At 43.3% G+C, this 24,568-nt stretch overlaps 2 protein-coding genes across 2 annotated transcripts; both read left to right on the top strand.

The window, feature by feature from the left end:
* Positions 1-5,544: 5,544 nt before the first annotated feature.
* Positions 5,545-6,138, top strand: LOC138360303 (tigger transposable element-derived protein 2-like). The gene has a single exon (XM_069320216.1). It carries the CDS (start codon positions 5,545-5,547, stop codon positions 6,136-6,138), a length of 594 nt encoding a protein of 197 aa, XP_069176317.1.
* A 17,043-nt stretch (positions 6,139-23,181) lies between these two features.
* On the top strand, positions 23,182-24,029 carry LOC138360304 (uncharacterized). Its single transcript, XM_069320217.1, has 2 exons — positions 23,182-23,403; positions 23,697-24,029. The coding sequence occupies exons 1-2, from the start codon at positions 23,182-23,184 to the stop codon at positions 24,027-24,029; spliced, it is 555 nt and encodes a 184-aa protein (XP_069176318.1).
* Positions 24,030-24,568: the final 539 nt, after the last annotated feature.

Raw genomic sequence — 24,568 nt, forward strand, 5'->3', positions numbered from 1 at the left:
CGATAGTATTATCGTAAGTAAACACTTATATTTTATATTTTGTTATATTAATTGATTCTATTTTTCTGTAATAAAGGTCCAAGGAGGTGTTGAGTAAGGAACAAGGGTACTGTGTTGGGAAGTGAGGGCTGTTAGTGGTGTCTGTGGGGATGTGAGGACTTGTACCAACCACTATCACCACCAGTACCTTGTCTTGCACCCTGCTTAGTATTCCTATTGAGATATGAAATATTATTGCATTCATATAATTATTCATTCACAGTCATTACTATTTTTATGGGCTATGTTCTGTTACCCTAATGCTTTTTATTCCTGGGCATGTCCATTTACTCTCCAGCCCTTCACAAGCCACTGCTGCACCCCCTCCATGCCCATACTTACTGTGCTTATTCTTACAGGACTGCACTGCATTATGTGGTGCTCACTGCCTGGACACCTTGGCAATGTAGAGACAGATATTCTGCAATACCATGATATTAGCAGTAGAGTGATAAGCTGACACACGGGAGGTACAATGGAAAGAAGTTGAGTATCAACTCTTGTAATTTATATGGCTTCCAGTGAGTTTTTAGTTTTCTTATAATCACTATGTTATCTATCCTCTACAACCTAGTTATCTGCTTGATACATGCATTATAGGGTTCTGGTAGTTGTTCTACTCACCAAGCCATTCCAAGGCCAGGCTTGACATGTGAGAGCTTGATCCAACAGGCTGTTGCTTGGACAGGCCCCTCTGGCCCACATATCCACCACAGCCTTGTTTGTCCAGCACTTCTTGAAGATGTTCAGGTTTTCTCTTGAAGATGTCGACGGTTGTTCCAGCAATACTGTATTTCTTTTATTGCTGAAAACATGTTTTCAGCCATAAAAAAAATAATCCTGAATCCAGAAAAAAAATCCCTTTTGTATCATCTGGAAATTTTCAAATATTGCTGATCAAACCTGAGTCTAAATTATTTGTATATATTATGAATTTGTTTATTCTTTTTTTCAAAATTTCAAAATTTCAAAATTTGTTTATTCTTTTTTTCAAAATTTCTTTCTGCCTATCTCCTCACTGCCGTGTAGTTGTTTCTCTTTGTATTACTGGTATGTTTGGGGTTTGGCCTCTTCGTATATTGATTCCATTTTTGTGTCTTTTGGTCTCTGGCCGTCTTGAAATTTCAGTTGAACAAATCCTGTTTCCTAGTTCTGCATCTCTGTTTTGGTATAAATGTTTTTGTTCCTTTATCATATATTTCACAAAATTGACATACTGTGCATTAATTCATCTCAATTACTTCCTTTCCTAACAGCAAGCCTTTCCAGTAAAATTCTTTGAATTCTTTTCTGACTTCTGGCCTAATGTTTGTTTTATCCTAGTGTGTATGATGCCTAGCGTGTGTCTGGTGCCTGTTGTGTTAAACCGAAGATAAATGCATAAGTATAGGTCAGTAATTTCTCCAGCTTTGAAAGGGGCTTTCATTATGCAGCAGTATTCCACTCTAGAGAGCACTAGCGTCTTGAAAACTATCATCATCGGTATAGCATCTCTAGTGTGAAAAGTTCTTGTTATCTATCCTGTCATTTTTCTTGCAGTTGTGACGGCTACTTTATTGTGTTCTTTAAATGTAAGGCCTTCTGACATCAGTACACCCAAATCCTTTACGTTGCTTTTCCGTTCAATGTTATGATTTGACTGAGTTTTGTAAGTGGTTTCCGTTTTTATATTTTTTATTTTTTCCGTAGCGCATGAGCTGAAACTTATGTTCGTTAATCACCATGTTATTTTCTGTAGCCCATAGAAAGACCTGATTTACATCTGATTGGAGGTTTGCCGTGTCCTCTATGTTGCCTACTCTCGTGAAGATTCTAGTGTCATCTGCAAAGGATGATCAAGTACTATAGGTTGTGTCCTTGTCTATGTCCGATATGAGGATGAGAAAAAGTATTGGAGCAAGCACAGTACCCTTGGGGACTGAGCTCTTTACGGTTGATGGTCCAGATTTTATTTTGTTGACTACTACACATTGGGTTCTATTAGTCAGGAAGTTGTATATCCATCTGCCTATTTTTCCGGTAATTCCTTTTGAACGCATTTTATGTGCAATAACACAATGGTCACATTTGTCAAAGGCTTTTTTTTGTCAAAGCGTTTTGTTTGTCTTCCATGGCATCTAGTGCCATGTCAGAGTGGTCCAGCAACTGTGATAGGCAAGAGCGCCCTGTTCTGAAACCATGTTGTCTGGGGTTATGGAGATGCTGTGATTCCATGTATTTTGTGATCTTACTTCTTAGCATTCTCTCAAAGATTTTTATGATGTGCGATGTTAGTGCTATCGGTCTGTAGTTTTTTGCCTCTGCCTTATTTCCTCCTTTATGGGGCGGTGCTATCTCTGCTGTTTTTAGTATGTCAGGGATAATGCCGGTATCTTGGCTTTGTCTCCAAAGAATGTGAAGGGCCTGCGATAACGTTTTTTTACAGTTCTAGATGAATATAGAGTTCCAAGAGTCAGGGCCTGGTGCAGAGTGCATAGGCATACTGTCTATGGCTTCTTCAAAATCCAGTGGGGATAGGATCACATCTGATTTATGATTTGATGTTGGTATCATATCCATGAAAAATTCATTTGGGTTATCAATCTTCAGTGTGTTAAGTGGCTCGCTGAAAACAGTCGTACTGATTGTGTGGTAAGGCGTACTGATTCTTGTGTGGTATTGTGGCAAGTGCAATAATATGTATTGTTTCATTGCAGATAAGAGATTCCAGATCGTTCCAGATTTCCGAAGTACTGAAATGCACACCATACAAGCTTGGTGGATCTAGGTGCAAGGTAAAATAATTTACATTTACTTGAATATATTTTTAGCTAATTATCAGTATATATATATAATATATTTATATGCATATATATATATATGTCATATATATGCATATATATGCATATATATATATATGTCATATAATGCTTTGAAACTTTTGACGGTTTTGGCCTCCACCACCTCACCTAACTTGTTCCAACCGTTTACCATTCTGTTTGCAAAAGTGAATTATCTTACATTTCTTCGGCATCTTTGTTTAGTTCGTTTATTTTTTTTTTTTTTTTTTTTGAGATATATACAAGAGTTGTTACATTCTTGTACAGCCACTAGTACGCGTAGAGTTTCGGGCAAGTCCTTAATCCTATGGTCCCTGGAATACGATCCCCTGCCGCGAAGAATCGTTTTTTCATCCAAGTACACATTTTACTGTTGCGTTAAACAGAGGCTACAGTTAAGGAATTGCGCCCAGTAAATCCTCCCCGGCCAGGATACGAACCCATGACATAGCGCTCGCGGAACGCCAGGCGAGTGTCTTACCACTACACCACGGAGACTGTAAGACTTTAAATCTATTACCTCTTGTTCTTGAAATTCCAGGTCTCGGGAAATCTTCCCTATCAAGTTTATCAATTCCTGTTACTGTTTTGTACGTAGTGATCATATCTCCTCTTTTCCTTCTGTCTTCTAGTTTTGGAATATTTAATGCCTCAAATGTCTCCTCATAAATCCTGCCCTTCAGTTTTGGTATGAATGTTTGTGTGCCTTCATCGTATATTTTGCAAAATATGGAATACATCTCATTTACTTTACTTTAAGAATATGGTTCGATCAATTAAAAACCCTCTTGTTCAAATTGCAAAGAGACTGAAAGAGATGCAGCATGCTCAATGGATTATATATTAGTGATCATTATTAGGATTATATATTGAATCATATTAGTGATTCAATTATTATGGTCAGAAAACAATAAACAAATAGTTTTGCTGTTATTACACTCTATTCACAGGTTATATATAAGTATCTGCATGTTTTGTTCACCATTACAAACCACTAAGTTGGTTTGATTTTTGTTGAGATTGTTATTTATGATAAGATTCCTTACGTTATCTGAGAATGAAGCTATGTTGGTATTGGGAAATCTATAGATGGCACTTATAGTCAAGGAGGATTTAAGGGATTTACTGGAGAACTTGGCAAAGGTATATTCACAATAGTCGTCTCTATTACTAATGACACTATTGCAGATGAAGGTATCTTTGTAAGATATTGCTATGCCACCTCCTTTTTTTATTAGGCCTGCAGTTGTGAATGGCTTTATTATCAGCCAAGTTGTAGCATACAACATAGCATATATATGTATATGGCATATATATATATATATATATATATATATATATATATATATATATATATATATATTCAAAATTCGTCAGTGTACTACATTTTTGTTGTTGCTTTTAGGTGATGCTTTTAACCAGTGTACGTGGGTCTGATTGTGCAACCACGGTTCGAAGAATAATGAAGATATGAACAAACTGCCTGTGGTCACTATACAGTCTGGAAGGGCAAAAGAAGAAATTGGCATTTCTATAAAAACAAGAACTATATAATGTTATTTTAAGTAAGTAACCAAAAAATTAAATAATTTTTTTAAAGTTTAAAATTCACTTAAAAATTTAAATTTTAAGTTAAAAAATTTTAACCAAAAACTTAATATTTTTCATATTTGGAACCATTCCATAATATTTTCCCAAGCATAAATGATTATATTTCTATCACTTGCTCTTAAGATTGTTTCATTTAATAGAGGTTGGGCATAATTGTTCTCTGCTGCTAATAGAACTGACTGACTTAGCTATAGGAAAGTGTAAACTTAATTGGTTTATCCATTACAGTATTGTGCAGTTTATTTCATGATCCTGTGCTTAATACTTGCATAAATAGTAGATTACAAAATGCATTTTTATATCATTAGTATTGAATAATAATAATGCAAATAATTGACTTATAAATGATGTACAATTAATTGGTAGGTGATATTATATTATTAATATTTTTTCATTCTTGCAAAGCCTTAACAAAGCCATTAACATGTTAATATAAACTTGATCACCTTCCACTTATTTTCTCATGTGCTACCTACATGTACAAAACCTTATTCCTAAATGCATATTTTGTTCTGAAGCTTGTCCTTTATATGTTGTGTATCACCATCTCTGGAGAGTTTTATCTGATTGATGTATAAATTACTTTTAGTTTTACAGAATATTATTGCTATACTGAATTTATTATTATATAAATAACTTAATTTTACAGAATCATCTATCAACGCACATCCACAAGTTGAGGAGGAGGATGTGACCTTCCAGATTTCTGAAGTACTGAAACATGCACCAAACAGGCCTGGTGGATCTAGGTACAAGGTAAAATAATTTAATTTTTTTTTTTTTTTTTTTTTTACTAATTGTCCGATATATATATATACAGTGGTACCTTGCATAACGATCGCCCCACAAGGCGAATATTTTGGGTAACGACTGGCCCGATCGGCGAGAAATCGTCCCATATGACGAACGCTCGTTTGTGTAACGTCAACACCACATGGTGGGGTCACGCCGCCACTGTCTACAGTGTTGTATTGGTGTCTCACACGACCAGTATCCGTCTGTATCGCTCCACACACAATTCTGATATTCGTGTTTTTTTTTTTTGTGGTTTTGTGACTACAATTCTGAACGCACGATGTTGTCCAAGAAGCAGCCTGCGAAAGCAGGAGTTTGCAAGGGGAAGAAAGAGGCAATCACTGTGGAAGTGAAGAAAGAGATCATAGCAAAGCACGAGCGTGGTATTCGTGTGGTTGATCTTGCCAGGGAGTATGGCAGGGCTCCCTCAACAATATCCACCATACTGAAGGGCAAGGATAAATATAAGACGCTTGACATGGCCAAAGGAGTTAGCAAGCTCACCAGCAAACGTCCAAAACTCCTGGAAGATGTGGAACGGCTACTGCTGGTGTGGATGAATGAACGACAATTGCATGGCGATTGTGTCTCTGAAGCTATCGTTTGCGCTAAGGCTAGGATGCTGTATGTGGACCTTGTCAGGAAGATACCAGGTGCGTCGTCTGAAGATGAGGAGGTATTTAGGGCAAGCCGTGGCTGGTTTGAGAACTTTAAGAAAAGGAGTGGTATACACAGTGTTGTGCGACATGGGGAGGCTGCCAGCTCTGATAAAGGTGCTGCTGAGGCTTTTGTGCCAGAGTTCCAGAAATTTGTTGATCAGGAGCAGTTTCTGCCACAACAAGTTTTCAATTGTGACGAGACCGGCCTTTTTTGAAAAAAACTGACGAAGAGGACCTACATCACGCAAGAGGAACAATCATTGCCTGGCCACAAACCGATGAAGGATCGCCTTACTCTCGTGCTCTGCGCCAATGCAAGTGGCGATTGCAAGGTCAAGCCGCTGCTCGTCTATCACTCAGAAAATCACGAGTGTTCAAGGCGTTTAAGGGTCACAAGACACGGCTGAATGTGATGTGGAGGTCGAACAAGAGGTCCTGGGTCACGCAGATCTTCTTTAGTGAGTGGGTAAATGACGTTTTCGGCCCCACAGTGAGAATTTTCTCGTCGACAAGCAGTTACCACTCAAGGCCTTGCTTGTGCTCGATAATGCACCTGCGCATCCTTGCCAACTGCAAGATGATCTGTTCCCTGAAAATCAGTTTATCACCATCAAGTTTCTTCCTCCAAACACCACGCCACTCCTCCAACCCATGGATCAGCAGGTCATTGCTAACTTTAAGAAGCTCTATATGAAGGCCTTGTTGGAGAGATGTGTTCATGTGATTGACACCACAGAGCTGACCCTCAGACAATTCTGGAAGGAGCAGTTCAATATCATGGGGGCCTTGCGTTTGATAGATAAGGCCTGGGAAGGGGTGTCACAGAGAACCCTACACTCTGCATGGCGAAACTTGTGGCCTGAGGGTGTCCCTGAGCGAGACTTCGAAGGTTTCGGTCCTGCACCTGCATCTGCATCCGCACCTGTGGATGACCCGGAGGCTCTTTTAGTGGATGATATTGTCGCTCTGGGACACACACTGGGTCTGGAGGTGGATGCTGCTGATGTGCAGGAGTTGGTGGAGGAGCACAGTGATGAACTGACCACCGAGGAACTCCTGGAACTGCAGAAAGAGCTGGTGCAACAGGAGGTACAGGAGCTCTCATCGGGGGAGGAGGAGGTCTGCGAGGATGCTATCCCATCTAGTGAGATCAGGGACGTGCTGGGCATGTTCGAAAAGGTGACAGCATTTGCGGAAAAGCATCACCCTGATAAGGCGGTGACAACACGGTGCGTGAACCTGTTTAATGACAATGTGCTGTCTCGATTTAGGGACATCCTCAAACGAAGACAACAGCATGTGACACGCGATATGGTCAGTGGACAGGGTGGGAAGAGACGTGCTAGTGATATTGAACCACAACCCGGTCCTAGTGGGGTTAAATTCCCAAAGAGAGCGAGCCCGCCTGACCCAGAGGTGGTGTCTCCCTCCTCCCCATAAGCCCTCTCCTCCCTCCCTCCCGATCGGCTCCCTCAAGCCAGCAACGACTCTTCATAAGGTAAAGTGAATATACACATGGAAACAGTCAAACAAACATTTATTTAACTTGTACAGTATAATATTACCAGTGTATAATGTCATATTGTTGTTTTAGGGGGTGGAACATTATTTGTATTTACATTGTTTTGGGTGGGGAAAATTGTTTTGCATGACGCCGGTTTCACAAGACGACAGCGGCGTTGGAACGGATTAAATTCGTTATGCGAGGTACCACTGTATATATATATATATATTGTGACGATAATCTCCTTCAAGAGATTGAGCCTGCTCTTCCCTCCACAATTACGTCGTTGAAATTATATAATACTACTATGGAAGAAATGTCCAACAACGACAACAACACCAGCAAGGTTTGCCAGAGCGCAAAACGTTGCAGCCAGAGACACCTGTTCAGACTCAAACCGCCAAACTACCTGTTGATCGCTACCGGCTCCGCTGATTGGTCGCCGGTCTGGCTGCACCTGCACTCGCCCCCCATACTACTTGATGTCTGGGGTCGCCACGACCTCAGACCTCAGAATATTCTGTGCTTTCGTGGTTACCACTCCTCCCGGCTAGACGTTAGCGTGTACTGAGAGAGGTGGTAGCTTTAAGCCAATATTCCAGCACCTTCCCTTTATTTTGTGTTGCACTTCCTGTTATTTTATCTTAACGTAACTTTTCATTGTGTCATTTAATTATTCTTATTATTTTGATTGATTGATTTTATTATACAATTTGTTTGTGCATTTTATTCATGTTTTATTTCTTTAACGTAATTAAAATTTCATTGTTAAAATTTACTTGTGTTTTGTGTGTCTTCTCCTTACCTTACCACAGACGAAGTTCCAGTTTTTCTATTTTTTTTTATAACTATGTGACGAGGCCATACCCCTAGCCTTAAACAGCCGAACACCAACGCGTTACCGTCACAAGTTATATGGGGGCCTGTCCTAGGAGCTTCACTCAGGTACTGGTGCCAAGTGGTAATTTATGGTAAGCGTATTTAACTTTGTTAACGTAGCTTTACTATTTTTCATATTCAATTTCATTTTTTATAAGGTGCGGTGTATTGTGCATTACGAGAGTAACATATGGTGAAGGTGAGACAACTTTGGATTACGTGGTGACTGTAGGCCGCAGTCATACTCTTAATTGGTCATCTCTCCCTCCTTGTTATTACTCGTGTTTACCATCTATGTCCCTTGAATATTTCTCATTTCTGACAGATCATCATATTGGTACCCTGGTACTGTGGTCTGCCCCGGGTCAAGAGTACCCAATCTTCTGCAATCTGACTGTAGGACAAAGAGGGCCATAGTTCCTCTAGCTCGAACTTTAGTTGCTGAATTGGGACCTCAGCAGCAGTTCTCGTCACCAGTTGACACCTCGCACCCCTACACGTCAGTCAGAGATGATGATACATACAACGGTAGGGAATTAGCTTATTTTTTCAGAGCACAAAAGTTCGCTAATTCTGTAAGTATCATATTAAATTCAGTAGGAAAAACTTGCTCTATGTCCTATAGAGACGTGGCAAGGTATGCCTACATCCTTGGACTACCAATTTTACTTTTGAAGCATTTAACTGTTTCATTTGTTTTCGAAACTCTGTTTCATTTGTTAGTAGGATTTTCTTGCCCTTATCCTCTTACATGAGTACCGGGTACAAGATTTCCTGCGCCCTTGATTTAATTTAATCATTTAATATCTTTTTCTTAACTTTAATTGTTAAAGATCTCACAGGATAGGTATCAGTTGCCACGTTGACCTGTTTCTGACATTCACTATTGAATATTCGTGTACCTTTATTTGCTAATTTCACCATGTTTCGTCTCCAAGCTTTCCGTACAAATCCAGCAGGTGAAATAGGGACTTTAAGTCGTGCCAAGAAGACTGAATTACAAACTCTTGCACATGAGTATCAACTAGAAGTTCCCTACCAAGCCAACAAAAATGACCTACACAACCTGTTGCTGGATTACTATTTAGAGCAAGGTAAGATAGACTCTGAAACTCATGAAACTTACTATATTGCAGGAAAAACTGATTTGGCAACGATGAAACTCCAATTGGAACTGGCCAAGATTGAACGTGAGCAGCAAAGGGAAGCCCGCGAACAACAAGAACGAGCAGCTGCCATACGGAGGGAAGAACAAGAACGAGAAATCACCCTCAGAGAACGCGAAGCTGCTTTGAGGAGAGACGAACAAGAACGCGAAGCTGCTTTGAGGAGAAACGAACAAGAACGCGAGGCCGCTTTGAGGAGAGAAGAACACGAACGTGAGGTCGCCTTGCTCCATGAACGTGAGCGAGTACAGCTTGAAACACTCCAGGAGCGGGAACGCTTACAGCTCGAAACCAAACAACGCGAACATGACAAGCAACAAGCGACTCTGGCTCTAGAGTGTCGTCAACGTGAAATCGCCTTGGAAACTTCACACTTCACTCAACGCCAGCAAGCTACTGCCAATCTTCCCGTCAGTTTTAATATATCACATGCAAGTAAGTTAATGCCATCCTTTGTAGAAGCAGAAGTTGATGTGTTCTTTACCACCTTTGAAACCCTTGCTAATCAACTCAGTTGGCCTGTCGACCAATGGGCCACACTTCTCAGAGTCCATCTTACAGGTAGAGCTGCAGTCACACTCAGTACTTTGGCGTCTGAGAATGACTACCACACTCTGAAACAAGCAGTGTTGGACGCCTACCTCCTCTCTACTGAAAGTTATAGAAGGAAATTCCGTGACCACCTGAAGGCAAGTACCACTACCTTCCTCGAGTTTGCTAACACGAAACGGAGGTATTTCATGAAATGGCTGGAAGCAGCACATGTCTCTACTTTTACAGAACTCGTCAACCTGATGCTTGTTGAAGAATTCTTGAGACGTGTGCCACCTCCTGTCCGCCTCTACTTAGCAGATAAAGAAGAAACCGACTACCTGAAGTGTGCTAAGTCGGCTGACACTTACAGCCTCATCCACCGGCTGACACCCGAACCATCCTCCAGTAAGAAGTCGTGGTACAGTTACGAGAAGGTGAGCCCCGATCAAGCTGGTTCACAACTGTACTGCAAGTATTGTAGACTCTATGGACATACCATAGACAAGTGTGGTAAGTCTCAATACAAGGGAACCACTGACCAACAAAGACCCAAACCAACTCCTCCTAAGTCCGGTAAGCCTGTGATGAATGTTGGTGTTGATGTTAATGATCTTTCTCTTTTCAGTAACCACCTGTATACTGGAACTGTCTCTGCCAACGGTTCAAATCCGGAGGGACGTTTCAAATTGAAGATCTTGAGGGACACAGCGGCTCTACAATCGATCATCTTGAAGTCGGCTGTGCCCAACATCGTCTACACCGGAGAAACCGTCTTCATCACTGACCTCACTGCTACCACTCCATACCCTCTCGCCAGAGTCCACCTGGATTGTCCCTACGTGAACGGGGAAGTCCAAGTCGCCGTCAGGGAAAAGCCTTTTCCCATGCCTGGAGTGCAACTTCTCCTAGGCAACGACTTGGCAGAAGACCTGCAACCGACCAACCTGATCGTCATGGACAAACCCCAGGTGTGTAACTCTGTGCCAATAAACCCTATTCTAGAGTATGTTCCAGCAGAGGTTCAAGAGAGTGATGAAGTTTCTCCTCCGGTTCTCGTGACCACCCGTGCACAAGCCGCACGTCCACAGCCAGCTGACTCTACTGCTACCGCTGTCCCTCAAGACCCTGAGAAACTACCCCCGCATCTGACCAAGTTGGAGTTCCGTAAGTTGCAGAGGGAAGATCTTACTTTAACACCATTGTTTCTCCAGGCTGAGACTCAACCCGACAGTATTCCTGGGTTCTTCCTAGAGAACGACTTGCTCTACCGCAGATATAGACCCAGTAAACTGAAGGAGGAGGACGATTGGGCCAACATCGAACAACTTGTGATTCCCACCAGCCTGCGGCCCACTATTCTACACCTGGCCCACGGAGCATTCTCCCACTACGGCTTCAACAAGACTTACCATGGGATTCGTCAAGACTACTACTGGCCAGGTATGGTAAATAACGTCAAACAGTACGTAAAACAGTGTCATACATGTCAGATGGCAGGCAAACCGAACGTCTCCATTCCCAGAGCACCACTGATTCCCATACAGGTGCCTGCGGAACCTTTCCACAGACTCATAATAGACTGTGTTGGTCCTTTACCTCGGACCAGTTCAGGTAACGCCTACATCCTAACCATCCTGTGTCCTACCACCAGATTTCCCATAGCAGTTCCAGTGAAGAACATCACGGCTGCTACGGTTATAAAACATCTATTGAAGATCTTCACTCAATACGGATTTCCCAGGGAGATTCAAAGTGACTGTGGTACCAACTTCACCAGTGATCTCTTCAAAAGGACACTGGAGGAGTTCAACATCAAACAGGTATTGTCCAGCCCCTATCATCCTGCTTCACAGGGTTCTCTTGAACGTAGTCATCAGACCATCAAAGCACTCTTGAAAAAGTTTTGTAGTGAGACCTCGAAGGATTGGGATAAGCAGATTGACCTTATAATGTGTATTTTCAGAAGTCTCCCCAATGAGTCCCTAGGAGTATCTCCTTATGAGATGCTCTACGGCCGTAAGTGCCGTACTCCCCTTAAGGCTTTCAAAGACTCTCTCAGAGATGCCACCTTCAGTGAGCATCAGAATGTGCCCCAGTTTCTTCAAAACCTTCAACACATTCTAGAGAGAGTCCACCGCTTTGCCCATGATAATCTATTGAAAGCCCAGGTAAGAATGAAGACTCATTACGACCAGACCAGCAAAGTAAGAAAATTCAAGCCGGGAGACTTCGTCCTTGCCTATTTCCCTGTCCCAGGTTCACCTTTACAAAACAGGTTTTCAGGACCCTACTGCGTCAAAGAGTGCAGGAATAATAACAACTACGTAATAGAGACTCCAGATAGGCGGCGGAAGACCCAGCTGTGCCACGTCAACCTCCTGAAGCAATATAATGGTACTCCTCCCACTGTCCTGACTAATTGTTCTACCTTCACAGAACCCTACATTCACAGTGAGACCATCCCAGCTTCTCCTCCCGAAAGCACTGACAAGGAATCAGCGCTTTCTAATTCCGAAATCCTTAATGATCTTCCCAAATGCTTTCAGGATAATAATCGTGCTCCTTTGCCCTCTTCTAATTCCACTCTCACCTCGTCAGATACGCCCTTCATCCTCCATGTCGACGCCAATGGTACCGACGTTGGTGGTGTCGTGATGCAGCAACGAGGCGAGAAGAATACACCTGTCAGCAACTACTGCTACAAGGAACTACGGAACAATTGGCAAGGAGCTACTCTTCCTCATCCTGAAGCTTCAGCACTTCACTCCACACCTGAAAAGTGCTCGGTCCACCATCAATACGGACCACACCACCTGCAGCACGCCCACTTCCCATCTCAACGTCTTCTACTATGGGCTTGCTACCTTCAGAAATTCAACCTAGAGACACGCTATACCAAGAGTCTGACAACATCTTAGCCCATGATCTCTCCAGAGTTTATGAAGTAGAAGCGACTCCATCCATTACTCCACCACATAACGACGTACTTCTTCCAGAACCGCAGGCTTCGGGGGAGAGTTGTGACGATAATCTCCTTCAAGAGATTGAGCCTGCTCTTCCCTCCACAATTACGTCATTGAAATTATATAATACTACTATGGAAGAAATGTCCAACAACGACAACAACACCAGCAAGGTTTGCCAGAGCGCAAAACGTTGCAGCCAGAGACACCTGTTCAGACTCAAACCGCCAAACTACCTGTTGATCGCTACCGGCTCCGCTGATTGGTCGCCGGTCTGGCTGCACCTGCACTCGCCCCCCCATACTACTTGATGTCTGGGGTCGCCACGACCTCAGACCTCAGAATATTCTGTGCTTTCGTGGTTACCACTCCTCCCGGCTAGACGTTAGCGTGTACTGAGAGAGGTGGTAGCTTTAAGCCAATATTCCAGCACCTTCCTTTATTTTGTGTTGCACTTCTTGTTATTTTATCTTAACGTAACTTTTCATTGTGTCATTTAATTATTCTTACTATTTTGATTGATTGATTTTATTATAAGAATTTGTTTGTCCATTTTTTCATGTATTGATTTATTTAACGTAATTAAAATTTCATTGTTAAAATTTACTTGTGTTTTGTGTGTCTTCTCCTTACCTTACCACAGACGAAGTTCCAGTTTTCTATTTTTTTTATAACTATGTGACGAGGCCATACCCCTAGCCTTAAACAGCCGAACACCAACGCGTTACCGTCACAATATATATATATATATATATATATATATATATATATATATATATATATATATATATATATATATATATATATATATATGTCGTACCTAATAGCCAGAACGCACTTCTCAGCCTACTATTCAAGGCCCGATTTGCCTAATAAGCCAAGTTTTCATGAATAAATGTTTTTTCGTCTACCTAACCTACCTAACCTAACCTAACCTAGCTTTTTTTGGCTACCTAACCTAACCTTACCTATAAATATAGGTTAGGTTAGGTTAGGTAGGGTTGGTTAGGTTCGGTCATATATCTACGTTAATTTTAACTCCAATAATAAAAAATTGACCTCATACATAGAGAAAAGGGTTGCTTTATCATTTCATAAGAAAAAAATTATAGTAAATATATTAATTCAGGAAAACTTGGCTTATTAGGCAAATCGGGCCTTGAATAGTAGGCTGAGAAGTGAGTTCTGGCTACTAGGTACGACATATATATATATATATATATATATATAATATATATATATATATATATATATATATATTATATATATATATATTATATATATATATATATATATATATATATTATATATATATATATATAATGTTGTACCTAGTAGCCAGAACACACTTCTCAGCCTACTATGCAAGGCCAAATTTGCCTAATAAGCCAAGTTTTCCTGAATTAATATATTTTCTATAATTTTTTTCTTATGAAATGATAAAGCTACCCATATCATTATGTATGAGGTCAATTTTTTTTTATTGGAGTTAGAATTAACGTAGATATATGACCGAACCTAACCAACCCTACCTAACCTAACTTAACCTATCTTTATAGGTTAGGTTAGGTTAGGTAGCCGAAAAAGTTAGGTTAGGTTAGGTTAGGTAGGTTAGGTAGGTTAGGTAGTCGAAAAACAATTAATTCATGAAAACTTGGCTTATTAGGCAAATCGGGCCTTGCATAGTAGGCTGAAAAGTGCGTTCTGGCTACTAGGTACGACATATAAATATATATATAAATATATATATATAAATATATATTTTATATATATAATATATATATATAATATATATATATATTATATATATTATATTATATATATATATATATATATTATATATATATATATTATATATATATATATATATATATCAACTGAAAACTCACACCCCAGAAGTGACTCGAACCCATACTCCCAGAAGCAACGCATCTGGTATGTACAAGACGCCTTAATCCACTTGACCATCACGACCGGACATAATGAGGTGATAGCCGAGGCTATATATATATATATATATATATATTATATTATATATATATATATATATATATATATATATATATATATATATATATATATTAGTGTGTGTAATTACCTAAGTGTAGTTACAGGATGAGACCGTCTTCCCAGCACACTTTGTCATATAACGCTTTGAAACTACTGACAGTCTTGGCCTCCACCACCTTCTCACCTAACTTGTTCCAACCGTCTACCACGCTATTTGCGAAAGTGAATTTTCTTATATTTCTTTAGCATCTGTGTTAAGCTAGTTTCAATCTATGACCTCCTGTTCTTGAAGTTCCAGGTCTCAGGAAATCTTCCCTGTCGATTTTATCAATTCCTGTTAGTATTTTGTATGTAGTGATCATATCACCTCTTTCTTCTGTCTTTTATTTTTGGCATATTTAATGCCTCTAACCTCTCCTCGTAGCTCTTGCTCTTCAGTTCTGGGAGCCACTTAGTAGCATGTCTTTGCACCTTTTCCAGTTTGTTGATGTGCTTCTTAAGATATTGGCCAACTTCTGTTGTTGGGCACCACACAACAGCTGCATATTCTAGCTTTGGCGTAACAAAAGTCATGAACAATTTCTTTAGTATATCACCATCCATTGTATTTAAACGCAATTCTAAAGTTAGAAAGCGTAGCATAGGCTCCTCGCACAATATTCTTTATGTGGTCCTCAGGTGATAGTTTTCTATCTAGAACCACCCCTAGATCTCTTTCTTTATCAGAATTCTTTAAAGATTTCTCACATAATGTATAGGTTGTGTGGGGTCTATGTTCTCCTGTTCCACATTCCATAACATGGCATTTATTAACATTAAATTCCATTTGCCAAGTGGTGCTCCATATACTTATTTTATCCAGGTTTTCTTGAAGGGCATGACAATCATCTAAATTTCTTATCCTTCCTATTATCTTAGCATCATCAGCAAACATGTTCATGTAATTCTGTATACCAACTGGTAGATCATTTATGTAGACAATAAACATCACTGGTGCAAGAACTGAACCCTGTGGTACTCCACTTGTGACATTTCTCCAGTCCGATACATAGCCTCTGATTACTGCCCTCATTTTTCTATCAGTCAGAACATTTTTCATCCATGTTAGAAGCTTACCTGTCACCCCTCCAATATTTTCCAGTTTCCAGAACAACCTCTCTATGTGGAACTCTGTCGAATGCCTTTTTTAGGTCCAGATAGATGCAGTCAACCCAACCATCTCTTTCCTGTAATATATCTGTTGCTCGATCATAGAAACTGAGTAAATTCGATACACAGGATCTTCCAAATCGAAAACCATACTGTCTGTCTGAAATTATATCATTTCTCTCCAGGTGTTCTACCCATTTAGTTTTAATTATTTTTTCCAATATTCCAATTCCAATTTTTTCCAATAATGTGTGTGTGTGTATGTATATTTGTGTTGTTGAATATGACCGAAAGTCATAGTCTTTCTGCCCCTCTCCTTACTGCTATTGTTGTTTCTCGCATCTGTGTATTGCTTGTATGTTTGGGCAATTTTTCCCCTTTTCCTAGTTCTGCATCTCTGCTTTAGTATAAATTTTGTGTGCCATTATCATATATTTCACAAAACTTGACATACATCTCATTTACTTCATGTCCTAACAGCAAGTGTTTGTCAAATTCCTTAAGGAAATATCTGAGTTCCCCATAATGACCTCTCCACAAGTCAGGTTTTTCAACTGCTTCAAGCTCATTTTCTTCCAGATTATAATGCATTGCATACTTTATTCCCAAAAAGACATGGTCACTTTTACCCAAGTGACCATGTCACTTGGGTAAAAGGAGGGAGGTACCAAAGGAGGGAGGTACTGAATGATAAATATATCTTTCTCTTTCCTGGTAAATATAATATCCAGCATGGAGGGAACATCCCCTTCCCTCATCCTCGTAGCTTGTTTAACATGTAGAAACATGAATGTTTACAGGGTGAGGTTTGCGAAATTATATATATATATATATATATAATTGGTCTCTGGTCTATATATATTATATATATATATATATATATATATATATAAGTTTGTGTGTGTGTAATTTATATAAATAAATAATTAAATATTAATTTTGTTAATATCTTTTCAGGGAAAACTTGCAAGTACAATTCGTATACAAGAAGGGCAACAAGAGCCAGAGGATGTCTACTAAGAAAATATATAAGTCTTTATCCTCACACTCTTGATATATGGTCTTCTCTGGTCTCTTTATTTTCTCTCCTCACAAATGTCCCTTTTTTTTATTTCTTTTACGTTTCTCTCCTGTTTTTCTTGTCTTTTAATCTCTCCTTTCCTCCTCTCTTCTAACACCTCTCGTTTCCTGTCTCTTCTAGCTTCTCTCTTCCTTTACTTTTTATATTTGTGGTATTCATTTATGTCATTTTTATCTTGTATATTTTTCTTGTATCTTTTTCTTATCTTGTGTTTCTCTTCCCCTTCTCTTCAATGATTTCTCATTTCTCTCTCTCTCTGTTGTTTCTGTTCTGTCTTCTCTCTCCTTGCCTTAATTTTGTTCTGTCTCCTCTTTTGTTGTGTGTGTGTCTTTCTGTCTCTGTCTGTCTCTCTCTTTCTCTCTCTCTCTCTGGCTCTCTTGCTCTCTCTCTCTCTCTGGCTCTCTCTCTCTCTGGCTCTCTCTCTCTCTCTCTCGCTCTCTCTCGCTCTCTCTGGCTCTCTTGCTCTCTCTCTCTCTCTCTGGCTCTCTCTCTCTCTCTGACTCTCTCTCTCTCTCCTGGCTCTCTCTCTCTCTCTCTCTGGCTCTCTCTCTCTCTCTCTCTGGCTCTCTCTCTCTCTCTCTCTCTCTCTCTCTCTCTCTCTCTCTCTCTCTCTCTCCTCTCCTCTCTCTCCTCCCTCCTCTCTCTCTCTCTCCTCTCTCTCTCTCCTCTCTCTCTCTCTTCTCTCTCCCTCTCTCTCTCTCTCTCTCTCTCTCTCTCTCTCTCTCTCTCTCTCTCTCTCTCTCCCTCTCTCTCCTCTCTCTCTCTCTCTCTCTCTCTCTCTTCTCTCTCTCTTCTCTCTCTCTCTCTCTCTCTCTGGCTCTCTCTCTCTCTGGCTCTCTCTCTCTCTCTCTCTCTCTCTCTCTCTCTCTCTTCTCTCTCTTCTCTCTCTCTCTGGCTCTCTCTCTCTCTCTCTCTCTCTCTCTCTCTGGCTCTCTCTGGCTCTTTCGCTCTCTGCTCTCTGGCTTCTCTCTCTCTGGCTCTCTCTCTCTCTCTCTCTGGCTCTCGCTCTCTCTCTGGCTCTCTCTCTCTCTCTGGCTCTCTCTCTCTCACTCTCTCTGGCTCTCTCTCTCTGGCTCTCTCTCTCTCTCTGACTCTCTCTCTCTCTCTGGCTCACGCTCTCTCTCTCTGGCGCTCTCTCTCTGGCTCTCGCTCTCTCTCTCTGGCTCTGGGTCTCTCTCTCTGGCTCTCATATTTCATTTGATTTAAAAATGTCTGAGATTTTTTACTTAATCTAAGTTATATTGCATGGTGCTAATATGAATATTATACATGACTGTTTTTTTTTCTTTCTCTTTCTCCCTTTCTTTCTTTCTCTTTCTTTTCTTTCCTTCTCTCTCTTTTCTTTCTCTTTCTACATGAATATTATACTTGACTGTGTTTACATTCACTTGTAGATTTTTATTTTTAGTTAATTAGTCCTAAACTTTTGATTATAGATTTTTATTATTAGTCATAGAAAAACTATAGTGTTATATGTATACTTGGAAAATTTTACTTGTTTTAGTTTTAAGTAACAATAACTGCTTATAACGTCAGACTGATCTCAGCATGACATGAATCACAGGCTGCTTGATCACAAAATCTATTGTGTTCACATATTGCATATATAGATTTTTAAATTTTTACTTTTATATTCTGTTATAGATATAGTCTATATATTTCGAGCTATTACATATATTTTGTTGTATTACTCATTCCTAATTAAATAAATATAATATTTTAATTCTCTTTTTGTACCCTATTTATTTGTAATTTACACATACATATATAGGATGTCCATTTCTATCTCAGATATGTCTTCTTTCTTTCTCTCCCTTTCTATTTCAGATATGAATTACAAATTATTATACCCTAATTTACCCTAAACGCTTTAATGTAGGTAATTAAAAGATCATAAAAAAGTTTTTAGAAATGTTAATTATTTACGTTCTAAGGTTGTATATAAAAGTTCTCAAAAAAACCTTTTCTAAACGTAATTATAAACGTGCTGAAAACAATGAAATGTCGTTTTTTAGGATGTTTTAAAAACATGAAAATGTTTGCTGGGTCAGCGCTGTGAGGCTGGCCCATTCTACAGACAACACCGAGGTCGCCCTTGGCGAGGCGGCCTCGAGGAGGACTAATACTCCCTTGCCCTGGGGTCAGTCCTGTGAGGCTGGCTCGGGTAAGGTCGACGCGAGAGGTGAAGCCGCGAGGGTCAGTAATGTGAGGATGGCCCGTGACGCTGCCGACAACACCGGGGTCGCCCTTGGCGAGGCGGCCTCGAGGAGGACCTACTCCCCCCCTGGGGTCAGTCCTGTGAGGCTGGCTCCGGGTGGGGTCGACACCCGAGATAAGGACAAGGGGGTCAGCGCTGTGAGGCTGACCCACGACGATACCGGGGTCGCCCTTGGCGAGGGGGCCTCGAGGAGGACCTTACTCCCCCGCCCTGAGGTCAGTCTTGGAAGGCTGGCCCTGGGTGGGGTCGACCCGAGTGACACCAATGAGGTGGTCAACACTGGGAGGCTGGCCCATGACGCTACCGGCCGCCCAGAGGTCGCCCTTGGCGAGGCGGCCTCGAGGGGGACCTCTGTTGGGACCATCCTTGGCAGGACGAACCCGGGGGCCAGCAATGTGGGGCTGGTCTCTGATGAGACGACATCTTTCACCAAACCCAGCCCCGAGGACGACACCAGCATGTTGACATCGAGGACGACTCGATGTCAACACCCAGGACGCCGTTCTATAGTTATACATCTGGGGTCGGCTCCAGCGACGAAAGCATGTCAGCCCATGGGATAGGCTCCAGCGCTTTGCACCTGAGAACCAGCTCAAGACCAGGGTTGGCTGGTGACATGGAACTGGGGGTCGGCACCAGCGACGCTAGCCCGGTGGTCGGCTCTAGCGACACTAGCCCTGGGGCTGGCACCCCCAACGAGCGCTTAAGGGCTGGTGCCTGCAATGCACCCCTGAGGGCTGGCCCTGGCAATACCAACACATCCACTACCAGGGCCGACCCCAGCGACAACGCCCGACCAGTCACAGTTCAGGGGACTGTTTTGGGGGTCGGCGCCAGCGACAATACTGCACCACACACCAATGCAGACAACGACGTCGACTTCTGGGACGACGTTAACGTTCACTAGGCAGAGGAACCAAGAGATTCGTCTTCCGCCATATAGCAAGAGACTCTGGCGCCAGCAGTGATGACGACAGTCGCTCCCAGGCCTCATCGGCCCCAGCAGGACACGACAACACACCAGAGGCCCCTCAAGGGGCGCCACCAGCCCTCAGGGAGAACGACGCTACGAACGACGACAACTCCGAACGAACCCAGCCCAGACCAGCAGCCGCAGAGACGGGGGGAAGCCCTCACCATCGGGTTCCCACTCCCTAGGCACTTTAAGTGCACAGAAACGCCCTGCGCCCACGTCCACTCATCACAGGCATGGACCAGCCAGCGTGTCATTGACACGACACCTGGAGGGTGGCCACGGGCTCCGCATTTCAGAAGTAATATACAAATGCGCCGGCTGCAGCTCAACCCTAAGAAACGACCAACGACCCACACCTGTGCCCGCCTGCGTGAAATTCGGGCTGCTAGGACCCTGGACGACCGCCCCTTGTCGTTCCAGTGTGATACCCGCGGCTGCGGGTTTTCGTGCAATTCGAAAATTGGCATAATGAGCCACAGAGAAATGTACTCCCGCCAAGCAACCAGAGAAGCCCGCCGAGCGGCCAGGCAGCCTGCACTAGACAGGGTGCAACGACAGCCTGACCCACCACCAGACGACGAACGACGACACCCTGGCCACGTGCTACCACCCAGCCCTGACAACCTGCCCCTGGCCGTAACCTCCAGCTCCGCGGAGGTGCCTGCACCACTGATAATTGCCTCAGCCAGCTTATCTCCGACGCCCCGCAGCCCAATACCTTCACCGGCCCTGTCACCACCCCGGCTTAGGCAACCACAGAGCTCACCCGCTCTCACCCATTGTGACAGTGATACCCTTCCCAGACATGCCCTCACCTACCCCCCTCTGGGCCAGACAATGGCGATGGGGGTGACCCAGCTTCTCCAGCCACCAGCACCAACGACTCTGACAATGAAGATGTAGATGCTTCGCCCCCACCATGATCATGAGATCCCAGGAGAGCCACTGCAGCGTCACACCGACGAGGCAGTACAAGAATGGGTGCTAGAGTCATTTTACGACCCCCTACTAGCCCTCCTCCGGACACCTGACTGGGAGGGCTTCACCTGCCTCCTTGAAGACATCACTGAAGTAGTACACGCACGCTTTCCGCATTCGGACTGACGGGGAACGGCAAGCACCCCCCAGTGATCGATGTAAATGACTAAATTGATCCAGCGCCTCTACAGGAACAACAGGAGGCGAGCAGTCCGACTTATCACCGCCGGGGAGAGTGCCAGATGTGAAATCTCAAGCGAGGAAGTTGAAAAGCACTTCACAGAGATGCTGGCGCCCAGGCCAGCACTAGAAGACCCCCAAGCACTCCAAGCAATCCCTGAACCGCCAGCCGATCGTGCAGAACTCAACGTGCTGCGTTTAGGGAGGGCGAAATGGAAATTAGACTGTCAAAAGCAGAGAACACTGCACCGGGCGACGACAGAATAACGTACCGACACTGGAAACAAGTCGACCCTGAGTGTAGGGTTCTCACAGCGATATTTAACATCTGCTTACACCACAAGCAAATACCCCAGTCTTGGAAAACATCACGAACTATCCTGATCCCGAAAGATGGGAACCCTGGAGCCGTCACCAACTGGCGCCCAATCGCCTTGTGTCGCACCATACACAAGCTGTACACAGGGTGCTTGGCTGCCCGTCTGAGAAGCTGGATCGTGCAAAACAATGCACTTTGCAACGCTCAGAAGGGGTTTATGCCAACGGACGGCGTGCTGGAGCACAACTTCATCCTTCAGCACTACCTTGACGAAGCACGAGGAGGAAACAGTGACGTCTACATTGCGTCGCTGGACCTGACAAACGCGTTTGGATCGGTGCCAACTGAGCTGATCGACGCCTCTCTCCGCCGGATGGGTGCAGGACAAGCCTTCATCGACGTCGTCCAGGAGCATCACAAGAGGACAACTCTACAAGGATCATGACGGCTGATGGTGAAACGAACGTGATTCCTGTGCACTGTGGAGTCTGCCAAGGCTGCCCTATCAGTGGGCTCTTGTTCAATATTGCAATTGAACCTATCTTACGAACAACCATTGCAACTGGCCTTGATACCGATCCTGACTTCAAAGACCCCTGCCTGGCCTATGCAGATGACATCACACTGCTGGCCAGAACTGAAGCGGTTCTACAGAGCCTCCTAGACGTCACAATGACGACCTGTGGGGTACTGAGACTGGCTCTAAACCCCAGAAAATGCTCCTCTATGCATATGTCTGGGAGACAGCCAAGGGGAATGAGAAATACGACTTTTCACATCGGTGAGACAAACATCAACTGCCGTAGGAACGGCGAAGAAACTAAGTTCCTTGGTAGGCCAATAGGATTCCACCTACTGCCAAATTCTACAGCAATTGATGAATTCAAGAAGATGGGAGAAGCCATACTGACCAGCAAGTTGGCGCTCTGGCAAAGGATTGATGCTCTAAAGACCTTTGTATTCCCCACGACGGAATTCGCAATGAGAACGTGGCAGCTGAGGAAGGGAGATTGGCAGGAACTTGATGATCATCTACGGAAATTAATCAAGTCAACACTTATCTCCCGACCCGAGCTACAAATGACTACCTATATGGCAGCGCAACGGCAGGCTCCTGTGGAATCCCCCTTGCTGCAGAGGACTCAGACGTGTTTGTGACTGATTCGGCCTTCAAACTTCTTACTACGCCGGACCAAGACACAAGAAACATCGCGAGAACAGACTGCACCAAGGTCGTGACCCGGAGACTACGAGAAGACGCTACATTAGTGAATGTCTGCCAATATCTGTCCAAGGAAGCAATGGCTCAGCGGCCGACTGGTCACGAAACAGTCTGGTCCAGAGCAAGAAATGCATCTGCAAGACTGGACACGAAATGGTCTGCCAACGGCGAAGAGCTAGCACTAACGTGCAGGGAACGGACCATGACAAGGAAGGAAAGAAGATGCGTGGCAAGGATCATCCGCAATCACCATCGTGGACTCAGAGACGAACGCCTGCAGGACAAGCCGGACCAGGGAAAAGTGATGAAGCAAGTCGCAAAAGTCCGAGCCTTGTCCTCCTCCATCTACGACGGAGCATTCACTACCTTCGCAGACTGGAGGTTCATCCACAGGGCTAGGCTTAATCTCCTCCCCCTCAATGGAGCAAGGCGCTTCAATATTAACTCTGATAAACGTTGCAGGCGTTGCAGGAACCCAAACGAGACTCTACCACACGTCCTTAACCACTGCATGAGGCTGTCCAACCCCATGAACAAGGGCACAACGCACTAGTTCAACGGATCGTGAAAGCTGCTGAAGGACGATTCTGGAAGGTCATCACGGCGAATCAGCAGATCCCTAGCATCGACAGCAACCTATGGCCGGACATCGTCCTCGAGAAGAATGGAGAAGTCCTCCTCGTCGATGTGACGTGCCCCTTTGAGAACGGCGAAGCCTCCCTGGATGAAGCTAGGCTGCGAAAGAAGCAGAAATATGCGCCGATTGCAGCTGTGCTGCGACGGACCTACAAGCAGGTCACTGTCCACGCCTTCATCGTGGGCTCACTAGGCTCGTACGATCCAAGGAATGACAAGATGATGAACAGGCTCGCCTCCAAGAAGTACCAGAAACCCTTCAGGAAGCTCTGCATCACTGACCCGATTTGATGGTCGAGGATGATCTACATCGAACACATGACCGGCGCCCGGCAGTATTGATTTCCATTTATTTGTGCTATCTCTTGCAGGACCATGCCATTTCTTTCAGAATATGTCTATGCTATTTGTTTCAGGAATTTGCATTTTGTATGAAATTATTATGAGTTCCATGTAAAATTTTCATATGCAGCCCTCTGTGGGAATTGTCACAAGGCATTATGTACAACTCCTGTAAACATTATTCAATAAACAAATTATCCTCTGTTGAACAACGACAACTCCGACGAACCCAGCCGAGACCAGCAGCCGCAGAGACGGGGGGAAGCCCTCATCATGTGGTTCCCGCTTCCTAGCCACTAAGTGTGCAGAAACGCCCTGTGCCCACATCCACGCATCTCAGGCGTGGACCAGCCAGCTTGTGTCGTTGATACGACACCTGGAGGGTGGCCTCGGGCTTCGAATCTCTGAAATAACTTACAAATGCGCTGGCTGCAGATCAACTCTGAGGAATAGACCGACGACCCACGCCTGTGCCCGCCTGCGTGAAA

The sequence above is a fragment of the Procambarus clarkii genome, unplaced genomic scaffold (assembly GCF_040958095.1).
Source record: "Procambarus clarkii isolate CNS0578487 unplaced genomic scaffold, FALCON_Pclarkii_2.0 HiC_scaffold_106, whole genome shotgun sequence".
In the NCBI taxonomy this organism is placed as follows: Eukaryota; Metazoa; Arthropoda; class Malacostraca; order Decapoda; family Cambaridae; genus Procambarus; species Procambarus clarkii.

What these genes read in the sequence shown, in the direction of transcription:
- LOC138360303 (XM_069320216.1), top strand. Translation starts at nt 5,545, where the DNA reads ATGTTGTCCAAGAAGCAGCCTGCGAAAGCAGGAGTTTGCAAGGGGAAG.
- LOC138360304 (XM_069320217.1), top strand. Translation starts at nt 23,182, where the DNA reads ATGGCTCAGCGGCCGACTGGTCACGAAACAGTCTGGTCCAGAGCAAGA. An exon ending in ACAAGCCGGACCAGGGAAAA is followed by an intron (nt 23,404 to 23,696) that starts GTGATGAAGCAA and finishes CGATTCTGGAAG; the next exon opens with GTCATCACGGCGAATCAGCA.